This window comes from Vipera ursinii (genome assembly GCF_947247035.1).
Source record: "Vipera ursinii genome assembly, chromosome: W".
NCBI classification, from domain to species: Eukaryota; Metazoa; Chordata; class Lepidosauria; order Squamata; family Viperidae; genus Vipera; species Vipera ursinii.
Window position 1 is genome coordinate 2,505,503 of NC_139522.1, and position 13,533 is coordinate 2,519,035.

The window sequence follows — 13,533 nt, forward strand, 5'->3', positions numbered from 1 at the left end:
TGTTGCTGAATGCCAGGTCGGTTAACAACAAGGTTCCCCCAGTTCAAGATCTCATTGAGGAGTGAGCCAACCTAGCATACATCACTGAGATCTGGCTGACTCCAGAAGAGGGGAGCCCTCTCAGAGATTTGTCCAGCCACGTTTAGGGTTTGGCACCAGCCAAAACACCAGTGGAGGGTAGGTGGGGTGGCAGTAGTCATCAGAGAGTCTCTTTTGGCCTTCAGGGGCCTTGATACTTAAGTTTCTGGTTGCAAGAGCATGTTTCTGAAGCTGGGCTCACAGGATCAGTTGGGATTGTTGCTAGTATACCAGCCTCCCTGCTGTGTTGCAACATCCCTGCAACCTCAGGACTGGCGGTGGAGTTTCCCAGGCTTATGGTTCTGGGGGACTTCAACCTGCCATCCCTGGGTTCAGCCTTGAGAGCAGCCCAGGAGTTCATGACCACCATGGAGGCCATGGGCCTATACCAGAACATTACGGGGCCAACTTGGGACAGTGGTCACACACCAGACATAATCTTTTTGTCAGGTCAATGGCAATGTGATCTTTGGGGGATGTGAGAGTATCCCCCTTGTCATGGTCAGATTACACCCTGGTGTCCCTGAGACACTCTTATGCCACGTCCCTCCACAGGGAGGCCAGACCCATTTGGTTGGTGTGCCCCGGCGACAGATGGACCCTAATAGGTTCCAGAGGGAACTGGGAGATATCCTGGGGGCTTTGCTGCACTGCACAGCTGAAGTCTTGGTAACAACATGGAATCTGAGGGCGGCTTGAGGCTTTGGACAGGATCATGCCTATATAGCCTCACTTGACCCATTGCTTCCGACTCCCCGTGGTTCACCTACTGCTTATTTGCTTTGACCATTAGTAGTTCAGATTCTTGTAGAGAGTATAAGCTTGCAATAAACCTTTTTATTCATTTGAACTGCCTGGACTTCCCTGATTTTCCCGTGCTTGAGATGTCCCTTTTAAGTCCTCAAACGCCAATCCAGAAGGAAGGGGTGGAAAAGCATGCTTGCATGCTCAAAAGTTGAACTTTGCTCGGAGCATAAACTTCTCCAACCCAGCGCATCTTACCCAGCAGGCTCCATTACATTTGTAACTTGAGCATTACCTGTACTAAAAACCCTTCTGGTAGAGTGTGCCGACTATTAAAAACCAGCAAATTCCAGGCATACTGGATTAACCAGAATCAAACAATGATTATACAGATTGAAGTCTGATCTGTGATCGGAGTTCACATGATTTTCTACATAAAATCACAATGTGGCTAAGCATATCCTGGGAATGTGATCAATATATCAGACAAGCATTTACAACACAGTACAGTGTATGTTCCACTTCAGTTGATAGTACCTCTCTAGTACTTCAGGCATGTCCCTTCTGCTACATAAGCCAACATGCTTTATTTGACAACTGAATCCAGATTAATTCTTTATGGAAATCATACTGTCTGGGTTGAGTTCATCTTCTTCCATCAATACTTGGTAACATCCTGGAATCTAAGGGCGGACGAGAATTTGGATATGATTGCGCCTGTGTGGCCTCTCTTGATCCATCACTCCCAACTCTCCCCATGGTTCATGGAGCAGTTGTGGGTTTTGAAAAGGGTTGAGACACTCCTAGAGTGCCACTGGAGGAAAACAAAGGATGACTCCTACCAGACATGACTTAGGGCTGCTATTAAGGCCTATCTTGTGGCGGTAAGAGCGATGAAACAGCATTATTTCTCTACTCTTATTGAATCTGCAGTGTTGCCTGGCAGCCCTGTTTGGAATCACCCAGTCCCTACTAGGACAGGAGGTCTTGGGCGAGCATCTTCAGGACTGTGCAGAGGAATTTATTCAACACTGGACAGACAAAATCACTTGGATTTGTTCCCAGACAGATCCCATGTGTGGAGCAAATCTATATGAGATCCCTGGGAAGAGGTCTTGCCTGGCTATCTGGGAATGGTTTGACCCTGTTGGACCTGAGGAAACGGACATGGTCCTCGATGCTGCCAGTGCCACCACCTGTCAGTTAGATCCTTGTTCCTCCTTGATGGTGAAAGCCTCCAGGACGGTGACTAGTAGGTGGGTTCAGGCAGTAATCACTACAGGAGGGGACATTTCCAGGGGCTTTTAAGGAGGCCCTGGTTTGCCTCCTCCTTAAAAAACCTTCACTTGATCCCACCTGCCTGGACAATTTTGGTCCTGTTTCCAGTCTTCCCTTCCTAGGAAAGGGGGTGGAAAAGGTGGTTGCCTGGCAGCTTCAGAGGGTCCTGGATGAAACGGATTACCTGGACCCCTTTCAGTCAGGATTCAGGCCCAGTTATGGGATGGAAAGGGCATTGGTTGTGCTTGATGATCTTTGGCGAGAGCAGGATGGGGGTTGTGCAACCATCGTTGCATTCCTTGACCTCTCAGTGGCCTTCGATACCATCAACCATAGTATCCTTTTGGGCCGGCTATGGGGGATGGGGATGGGCAGCACAGGTTTGCGCTGGTTTGTCTTTCTCCAAGGCTTGTCCCAGTCAGTGTTAATAGGGAGTGAGCGACCCAGAGCTCAGCCGTTATATTGTCGCGTGCCGCAGGGCTTGGTACTCTCTCCACTGCTTTGTAACATCTACATGAAGCCGCTGGGTGAGATCATCCATCCCCATGGGTTGAGGTATCCACAGTATGCTGGTGATACTCAGCTTTAAATCCCCACCCCTGGTGACCCAAGTGATGCTGTGGCTGCCCTCTCATGGTGCCTGGAGGCTGTGGGGGTCTGGATAGGGAACAACAGGTTTAGTTCTGGATGGGGTGCCACTAACCCAGACGGATCCGGTCCGCAACTTGGGGGTACTCCTGGACTTGTGAGTCCTGCTCAAGGAGCAGGTGGCAGTCGTGGCTAGGAGAGCCTTTGCACAATTTCAGGTTGTGCGCAAGTTGCTGCCTCTCCTGGATCAGGAGTCCCTGTGCTCAGTCATTCAAGCCCTAGTCATGTTGCGTTTGGACTATTGCAATGTGCTCTACATGGGGCTGCCCTTGAAGGGCATTTGGAAGCTACAACTAGTGCAGAGTGTAGCAGTGCAGGCAGTTTTTGCGGCCCCAAGTGTGACCCATATAACACCACTGCTCCATGAGCTGCACTGGCTACCCATTTGCTTCCAGGTACAATTCAATGTGTTGGTAATCACCTTTAAAGCCGTTTATGGCATGGGTCCAGGTTACTTAACAGACCATCTCATCCCACTGGGAATGGCCCATCTCACCCATGCTAGCAGAGGAGGCACGCTGCGGGCCCCATTGGCCAGGGTATTCCAGCCAGCAGGGTCCAGAAGGGCCTTCCCTGCCATTGCGCCTGCCCTTTGGAACATCTTGCCCACCCCCCTCCCAGAGTAAGGTCTGCTCCAACTCTCCTGACCTTCTGCAAGAACCTAAAGACCTGGCTCTGCTAGCTGGCTTGGGACTCCAAAGTAGGGGCTTCATATTGGGGGTGGTTGATTAATATCAGATGCTACCTCCCCCTGCTCATCCTACTCCCTCCCTCCCCATCTTTTAGGTATTACATTTTGTAATTTTATACTTTTCTAGTATTTTACTTAGTTTTATTTTTTAATACTGTAAGCCACCCAGTTATCCTGTGGTAAGAGGGGTGGCAAATAAATTGGTTAACTAACTAAAGTTTCATGAACTATTATTTTCTGTTATCTCTATTTGATCCCTAAGAGAAGATTCAACCCTTCTAATCCAAAGTCAAAAGGCTTGAAGTATTTATAACCTTACCCCGTTTGATTGAAAGAATTAGAGAACAATATAATGGTGATACAAGTCTGAATGTGTGACAGACCATTATATGGCAGTGGTAAGGAAATAATATAGGAAAAATAGAAATGGTTCCAATTTATAAAGTTATGCTAATTAGGAAGTACTAAGAAGAATGTTTGATGGAATTATGAAAGAGGCTGTAGATGAGGTGAAAAGGTTTGGGTTAAAAGTGAAGTGAGGGAATGAAGTATGTTCATTTTATTGCTCTATTCAATTTCTAAAGCTGCCCATCTCAATCCAATTGAGTCTGGGTGCCAAACAATATCACAATGATTAGAACCATAAAAACACATAAAGAGTTACAAATTATATATATATAGGCAACAAAAAATTATTAGAATAATCCCATAAAAATTAACAGTTCAACCAGGTAATGGGGACCCTAACACTTTCAGGGCCCCAGGCTCAGGCACATAGCCAGGTCTTTAAAGCCTTATGAAAAAATAACACGGTTGGGACCATCCTGAACTCCAAAGGAATAATGTTCCAAAGGGCAGGGGCTACTGCAGAAAAGGCGCACCTCCTGGTCCATGCCAGCTGACATTCCTTGGCTGATGGAACCCACAGCATCCCCAATCTACTAGACCAAATTGGACGGGTATAAACTATTAGGAGAAGATTGTCCCTTAGGTAAGGGACCTAGAGAGCATTTGGAGATCCAGTCGGTCCGAGTCTGACCGAACACAGTTAAGATCCTTTTCTAGATCTTATCTTGTGGCGTGCTTACTTCGCAACCCTCATTGCGTCCGCAGATAACCGCCCGGCCGCCCTGTTTAGGGTGACCCGCTCCCTTTTGAATCAAGGGACGGGAGAGGACCCCTTGCGGGGAAGGGCCGAGGAATTTAGTGAGTATCTGGTGGATAACATCGCTCAGATTTGGGCTGGTCTGGACTCTGACTGGGCAGTATCTGACAAGGGGGAAGCGATGGGTTTGGCCGAGAACATTTGGGAAGAGTTTGAACCTGTGACTCCGGATGAAGTGGACAGGATCATGGGGAAATTAAGTGCCGACACATGTTTGTCGGACCTGTGTCCCTCCTGGCTGGTTTATGCGGCTCGGCAGGTTACACGAGGCTGGCTCCTAGCAGTTATTAATGCTTCCTTGAGTGAGGGGTGCTTCCCTGCCACCTTGAAAGAGGTGGTGGTAAGGCCCCTCCTCAAGAAACCTGCCTTGGATCCAGCTATTTTAAATAACTTTCGTCCTGTCTCCAACCTTCGCTTTCTTGCGAAGGTTGTTCGAGAGCGTGGTGGCACAGCAGCTCCTTTTGGTCCTGGAGGAAACTGAGTATCTGGATCCGTACCAATCGGGTTTCAGGCCCGTGTACAGCACAGAGACGGCATTGGTCGCACTGGTGGATGATCTCTGGCGGGCCCGAGATAGGGGTTATTCCTCTGTCCTGGTCCTATTAGATCTCTCAGCGGCTTTTGATACCATCGACCATGGTATCTTGCTGCGACGTCCTGAGGGGTTGGAAGTGGGAGGCACCGTTTTACGGTGGTTCTCCTCCTACCTCTCGGGCCATTCGCAGACGGTGTTGGCAGGGGGGCAGAGGTCAGCCCCTAGGCCCCTTAGTTGTGGGGTGCCTCAGGGGTCGGTACTCTCGCCCCTCCTGTTCAACATCTATATGAAGCCGCTGGGTGAGATCATCCGTGGTTTGGGGGTGAGGTATCATCAATATGCTGATGATACCCAGCTTTTCATCTCCACCCCGAACCAACCCAGTGATGCCCTCGACGTGATGTCCCGTTGCCTGGAAGCGGTACGGATTTGGATGGGGAAGAACAGGCTCTGGCTCAACCTGGCCAAGACTGAGTGGCTTTACGTACCGGCATCTCGTTTAGTCCAAGAGGTTCCATCTTTGGTTATGGGAGGAGAGGTGTTACCTCCTGTTGATAGGGCATGCAATTTAGGCATCCTCCTGGATTCACGACTCAGTTTTGAAGATCATATTGGAGTCATGGCCAGGGGGGCATTTGCCCAGGTTCGCCTGGTGCGCCAGTTGCGCCCCTATCTGGACCGAGATGCCCTACGTACGGTCACTCACGCACTCGTTACCTCCTGTATTGTTGTTAGTTGCGAAGTCGTGTCCGACCCATCGCGACCCTATGGACAACGTTCCTCCAGGCTTTCCTGTCCTCTACCATCTTCTGGAGTCCATTTAAGCTCACGCCTACTGCTTCAGTGACTCCATCCAGCCACCTCATTCTCTGTCGTCCCCTTCTTCTCTTGCCCTCAATCTTTCCCAGCATTAGGCTCTTCTCCAGTGAGTCCTTCCTTCTCATTAGGTGGCCAAAGTATTTAAGTTTAGATTACTGCAATGCTCTCTACATGGGGCTGCCCTTGAAGACCACCCGGAGGCTCCAGCTGGTGCAGAATGCAGCCGCGCGGGTAGTGATGGGAGCATCCTGATACTCCCATATTACACCCCTCCTGCGTGAGCTGCATTGGTTACCGGTTGTCCTCCGGGTGAGATTTAAGGTGCTGGTACTTACCTTTAAAGCCCTACATGGCTTAGGCCCGGGATATTTGCAGGACCGTCTGCTGCCGGGAATGATCTCCCATCACCCAGTACGCTCACACAGAGAGGGCCTCCTCAGGGTGCCGTCGGCTAGAAAATGTCAGCTGGCAACCCCCAGGGGGAGGGCCTTCTCTGTGGGAGCGCCAGCCCTATGGAACCAACTTCCCCTTGAGCTCCGGATGGCCCCGGATCTCCGGTCCTTTCACAGCAGCCTTAAAACTCTTCTTTTCCATCAGGCTGACCTGGACTGACGACAGGGATTTTAACATGTTTTTTTAATTTTTAACTTCAATTTTAATGTATTTTATTGGGGCTGTTAATTTAATTCTTTTTAACTTTTGTATCGTTGTATTTTATTGTTGTTAGCCGCCCTGAGTCCTTCGGGAGATAGGGCAGCATATAAATCCCAATAATAAAATAAATAAATAAATAAATAAATAAACTGGATCCCAAGCCATGTAGGGCTTTAAAGGTGACAACCAATACCTTGAATTGCACCCGGAAACACACCAGCAACCAGTGCAGCTCCTGTACTAGGGGTGTTACTTGTGTCATATAACAGGTAGCTTCAACTACCTGTGCAGTCACATTTTGCACCAGGTGAAGTTTTGAAATGGTCTTCAACAGCAACCCTATGTAGAGTGCATTGCAGTAACCAAATGAGATGTAATGAGGGCATGAGTGGCTGTAAGCAAAGCCCACTGGTCCAGGAATGGGTGCAAAGGCCCTCCTAGCCACAGCTGCCACCTGCTCTTCAAGCAGGAGCCACAAGTCCAAAAGGACCCTCAAATGGGTAGTGCTTCCCTATCCAGTACCAAAGATAGAAGAACCTTGTTCCGAGGCAGACTAAATACCCAAAGCCACTCTGTCCTGCTTGGATTGAACTGGAGCCCACTGTGCCCCATCCAGGCTCCTTCAGCCTCCATGTTATATGTTTGGGAATGGTAGTGATATGTTACAGATTTATTTAGGAGTTATAGCAATATGCTGAAGAATGGAATTATATACGATAAAGTAAACAGGCTTGAATCATGAATATTTTGCATGAAAATGAAGTTGAAAGTCAGTTGTTAAATGCAGTAAACAAGCTACATGATTGAAATAAAGCATACATTAGAATATATAGAATGCCTAGTGAATAGCTCAAACTTAGGGAATAAGACAAGAATGTGTCATGTCCCTTAGTTGTTCAATGTATTTATGGACACATCTAAAAGCAATACCTACAATATTAAAAAATGTGTGTGGCTGAGGAGAATATGAGCATGTACATTTATAAGCAGGCAATGCTATTCTGCCAGCTTGAAACTTAAATGATGTTTACTAAACCCTACATGGAGTACAGATTTTAAAAGTAGTCTATCTAGGAAATGGATCGAGAATTTTTAAGATCTGCAAATGCTGGAAGAAAGAGAGCAGCTAGTATGTGGTCTGCTGCAAGGCATGTTTGTCAAAAAAACATGAAAGTAGCAGTTGAGCACATCAGGAGAAACAAAAGTTAAATGCAGCAGAAATAGGGTACTATTACAATACTTATATATGTGAAAATCTACCCAGAATCCTTGAAATGTACAGTGCAAAAAATGCTCATAGTAACCTTGAGTTATAGATTTGTGCATCACTTTAGTCAGTGTGGTGGTGCATGTCTCATCACAGAGCAGGGGTGTCAAACTGCCGGCCCATGGGCCGGTTGCATCATGCAGAGGCCACACCCACCCCAGCCCTGGCAATGCAAAAAAAGTGCGATACGTCGCAACACGTCACATGAGACGGTGAGTTTAACACCCGTGTCATAAAGACTGCTGTAAGCCTGAACTAACATAATTAGTGGATTCAGAAAATGTAGTATTGGCAACTCTTTAACTCACTTCTGAAGCTTCTATAGCCAGGTCCATTTCTTCATCACAGACACTTGACCAGAACTCTATACCTTGCAGAGCCACTTCATCAATATCACTTTTCATGGCTTCAATTGTGATCTTTAGAAAAACAAAAGCAGTGTTAAACCAGTGTTTTCTGCTCTAAGACAATAAACTAATTTAAAGAGCATAATTATCCAATCTCAAATGCCAACAGTACTTACAGCAAAAAGTGCAGGACCCATATAAGTTTCCATGTATTGATAATACAGGGACATAATCTTCACCAAGTTCTGTAAGGCATCTACTCGCACCTAAATATAAGAGCAAAGGAACAAGAGCGCAGTAGGCAAATAAGAAAACATTAATGGCTTATCTACCACATGAAATAAACCTAGTATTCAAATTACTTTGACAAAATATTTTAAGAGTTTGTTCCTAATTCTAAAGTTTAAAAGATAATAAAATCCTCCTATACTATTTCTAGGGACGCGGTGGCTCAGTGGGTTAGGACGCTGAGCTTGTCGATCAGATGGTCGGCAGTTTGGCAGGGTTGAATCCTGAGTGCCGCGTAACAGAGTGAGCGCCTGTTACTTGTCCCAGCTTCTGCCAACCTAGCAGTTCAAAAGCATGTAAAAATGCAAGTAGAAAAATAGGGACCACTACGGTGGGAAGATAACAGCGTTCCGTGCGCCTTTGGCATCTAGTCATGCCAGCCACATGACCACAGAGATGTCCTCGGACAAGCGCTGGCTCTTTGGCTTTGAAACGGAGATGAGCACCGGCCCCTAGAGTTGGAAACGACTAGCACACATGTGCAGGGGAACCTTTACCTTTATACTATTTCTGACATTATAGCAACAGGAGACCTATCCACTATTACCTATAAAAAGCAACTGTTATGGCCAAGATCTTTGTTTCACTCACTGATCATGCCAATCCTTTTCATTCTACCAAAGACCTCCTCAAAACCCTTGCCCTCTATGTAATTTTGTAATGTATATAATTAATCTTGTCACTCTGATTGAAACCAAGCTAAAGATGCAAAATGAATCTCCTCACTTTCATACCTGAAACGTGTGTCATTCCCTGCCATCTTTTTCTTATGTTGCATTTAAATCTCTTTTGTGACAGATATCTAATTTTGTTTTTGCTTCCAGGAAGTACTGCATATATTGATAGCACAGTATAAAATATTGGGGAAAAATCAGTTAAAAGGTTTTGTCATATTTTTTTTTGGAAACAGCCTTATACTTTCCATACACCCACTTACAGATTGTTGGAAAACAGTTTTGGGCTTACCCTAGTATCAGGACACTGTGTCGCTTCACAGACTACTTGCATGATAAAGTGCCTTTCAGACTGGAATTTTTGGATAAAAAAAATGCAGAATTAGGTCCAAAAGGTATAAAGTACACTGCAAATTAAAATATAAAGGTCAACAGAATATATAATATTCCTACTAGAATCCTCTGGCATGCAATGATTTGATTTTATGTGCCATCAAGTTCTTTTTGACTCTTAACAACTATACAGATAGAGCTTCTCCATGACTCGTATAAATACACAGCTTTATTTTACACAGCAAGCACAATGTAAAAATCCCCTTCCAATAGTTGCTTGATTGAAGAATACATGACTGCAGTATGACAGCATCTTTCATATAAGTACTTAGTCATCTCAACCACACTCCTTTTCTGAAAGTGTAAAATTCTTGAGCCTACCAGAAACAATTTAAAGTTCTAGCTTGAAATAATTTTAGAATTAGTTTATTACAGATATCACTAAGAAGTCTGTATAACCACAATATAAAATTGTTTGGATAAACTGACAAGTTTTAATTGCTTATTAGACCATCAAGAAATTTTATTTCACGTTTAATTAACTTGAAAATTGATTTTAATTCATATTTTAGGTCCTTTAGCAGTACACTGATGATAAAACAAAACCCAAATCCAATAGGAAGACAGTAGCTGAAATTCCTTGTAATTCATACAATCTGCTTACCCTATCGCCATTTTTCTAGCCATGTCAATTATACTGTGGCAAATATATCTTCATAAAGTTCAAGAAACAAGTACACACGACTCATTGCAAGATCAGAACCATTTTATGCTGGTTCTAATTCATTTGGTAGATTCACAAGATGATTTTAGAAACTGACTAGCAGCAAACCCTTCTCTCTTGACAGATGAGAGCACATAAACTTAAGTTTCTCAGGATTTGGTAGTTAAAAACAACTGGTCTACTTGAGGCAAAGGAGAAGTGCTTTTTACAAGGCAGCCTCAACCACTCAGGCTTGCAAGTGTCTCATAAACCCTTCTGTCTCTAGTTGGAAGTTATATGAAAAAGTAATAATGTACTAGTATAAAAATGTAATGCCCTCATTTGCAGCCAAACATTTCCTGTTAATGGTGTTCACACTGGTGTGCAGGAACTGTGACCCATTGCTCCATGGCAAATTGCTTCAATTCATTAACACTTAAAAGGTTGCTAGGACAAACTTCTCATTTTATGCTCTGCTACATTTCTAGGGCAATTCTGACACAGCTACACGTAGTCCTTATCACTGTAATTGAGCCCAGAATTATGGTCATATCTCATGCCAGTCATTAAGTGGGTCATCATGTGACAACCCATTTTTGGTCATTAAGCAAATCACCATGGTCATTAAGCAAACCCATTGCCCACAATGGGAGTTTTTTTGCCTGAAACCAGAAATGGTGGTTTCCAACAAAAGACATTGTAAATTGCAGTCACATGACAGTACGATGCTGCAAACGGCCATAAACATCAGAACTTTGAATCCTGGTCATAAGTGCCTTTCTGGGGGTCTGTTGCAACTCTGAACGGTTGCTGAACGACTGGTCATAAGTCAAGGACTACCTGTATTCCAAAATAATGATTTTATTTTTCTTCATGCATTCTCTTGTAGACTTGCTTGTATGTTCAGGATCACTATTTTACTGCATCATCCATGTGTACTTCAGATTTAGCTGATGGACAGTGATATTCTTCTGTAGAATTCATACTTTTTAGCTTATATATAAACATTTAAACATAAAAAGCTCCACATTTTATGATTATCTACAGAACATCCCTCCCAAGTGCTTGCTGGCAAATTTGAGATAGGCTTCAATAATCTTCTTGGTAAACAGTGGCTTCCACCTTGCTAGATTTCCATGAATTCTGTTCTTACCCATCTGCCCAGAGTCACCTTATAGGGGAGATAGGCGGTATAAAAATTTTGATTAAAAATTGTTATTTATCAACACCAGCTTTAATCAAGCTAAGAGGTCTGCAGATCCCAAGGGTTTGTTTTGGGCTTCTTTGTGACTTGCTGCTCATGGGCAATTCTGACTGGATGGCTTTTGGGAAAATTCAGTATTATTCCAATTAATTTCAAGATGAAGGTTTCTGAAGCCCCAGTGTTTCAGAAAACATACATCATTTTCCAGATTAAACAGATTAAATGACTTTTTACTGAAGCCATCAGACATTCTTCTGAGCAAGGCATGTGCCAGTAGGATCTGTGTGCTGAAAGTTTCAGTGATGAAAAAAGCCAATATTTTTTGAGAAAAATATGATGTAGAGCTCCCCCAAATGTTCAAAATATGACCCTATTTATCCCTTTAACTAATAAATTAGACAGGGAGGCAAATCTCAGATTGGATTAATTTCTTTATGAAATAAATTAAACACACATTGCACTTGAGTTTTATTTGTTCATTCAGAATCCTTTATAAATTATAAAGCTCTGGTATAAATTATAAGGCTCTGGTTAACAGTCAATGATGAAAACATACAAATATTCACAAAATTCTAAAGTTTTCCCCCCCTCAGAACTGTACTTTTTCACCAAAAATTTGCTGTGCATTGTTCTGTTTTCCATATTTTAGTTATTTTCCCCCGAATGTCAGAATCCATTTATATCACATTTCATAATTGTATAGGTAGAACAACGTGCTATTACTGGGGATTCTGCCATCTCTCCGAGGGGGGGGGGGGGAGAAGATGGTTACTAAAGCGATTTTCAAACAACAGGGGATGTTTTAACGGGGGAAGGGAGGGGGACAGACAGATCTGGTTTGTGTCTTCATTTACAACTGAAAAAGGGAAGCAATAACCATAAAACCAAGGAGAGTTCCCTTTCCCATGAAAGGACCTGACACCTAGCAACTGACAACAGCCTGACCAAATGGATGAGGGGAGGGACTGGAATGGGAATGGTTTATATAGGATTGAAATGTAACTTTTCTCAGATTCCGTCTTGTATTCCCACAATCGATTCCTTCCTAGTAAACATTTTCCTTTTGGACTAAACTTGCATCCAAGAGTTCTTATTTCCTAAGATGTGGATTGAGGTGGGTCCTGACAGTAGACGGAATCTGCTTTAAGAGTCAACCTGGAAGGGAAAACCTTACCGGGGGACTTTGCAACAAATACAAATGTCTGGCGACGAAGCAAGAGAGGAGGGAAGCCCCATGGAGGGGGAGTCTTCCCCCCAAATGGAATCCCAGAGACAATGGGAAACTGAAGCAGCATATTCCCCCGGGGAAGAAGCGGTGGAGCAGTACGACCGAAAACCCCGGTGGTCGATGGGCGTTGGAAGGAAAAGTGAGTGGGAAAAGGCTTCGGGAGAAAAGACCCTGAGGCGTAGTAACCACCAACCGGAATGGAGGCAAGAGATGGAGAGTTCCCTGCACGCCAGCGAGGAGGAGCGGATCCTGGAAAAGGCCATTGATCTGATGAAAGCAACCCTGAGTTCACTGAGGGAGGAGAGAGCTGAAAATCGCAACCGAGGCAGCGCCTGGGGACGCAACTGGAAAGGTAACGGAGGGGATCCAACACCTGAAACCCCGGGGCCATCCAATGGAACAGGAATTGCTGCCTCAGCAGTACCCAGCCCCCCCCAGAACCACAGATGGGGACCAGGATGAGGAGCGATACCGGCCACGGCGCAGACAACGCTCCAGCCAAAGACTCCTGCCCCTGGAAGTCAAATTCAAGGGGGAGCCATCACGACTGGGATTTTTCCTAACCCAAGTCCTCAGCTACATGGAAGAGTATGGACGGGACATCCCCAGTGACAAAACACGCATCCGAATTGTGCAATCTGCCCTGGACGGGATGGCTGCAGACTGGGTGGTGAACTTGCATGACTCCAACGCCCCAGAACTCAACGACTTCAACCGATTCATGTCATCTTTGAGGCGACGGTTCGAGGATCCTTTGGCTGACCGTAAGGCCCGGGAGAGAATCAAAACGGTGAGGCAGGGCAGGCGAGCAGTGGCTGATTATACCCAAGAATTCCGAGCCATTGCCAGCAAGCTGAACTGGCCAGAAGACATCCTC

The 13,533-nt window shown here is 45.0% G+C and overlaps 1 protein-coding gene across 1 annotated transcript in view; it reads right to left on the reverse strand.

Annotated features, from left to right (window-relative positions):
* LOC310648208 (importin subunit beta-1-like) overlaps positions 1-13,533 on the reverse strand; it is a gene marked incomplete at its 3' end in the record, with an annotated part of 72,089 nt that overhangs the window by 34,838 nt on the left and 23,718 nt on the right. The window contains exons 7-9 of the mRNA XM_083375957.1: positions 9,481-9,540; positions 8,403-8,492; positions 8,188-8,298 (exon numbers count right to left, since the gene is read on the reverse strand). Of these exons, the coding sequence (XP_083232083.1) occupies positions 8,188-8,298; positions 8,403-8,492; positions 9,481-9,540 (261 nt within the window). The remainder of the gene's footprint in view (positions 1-8,187; positions 8,299-8,402; positions 8,493-9,480; positions 9,541-13,533) is intronic.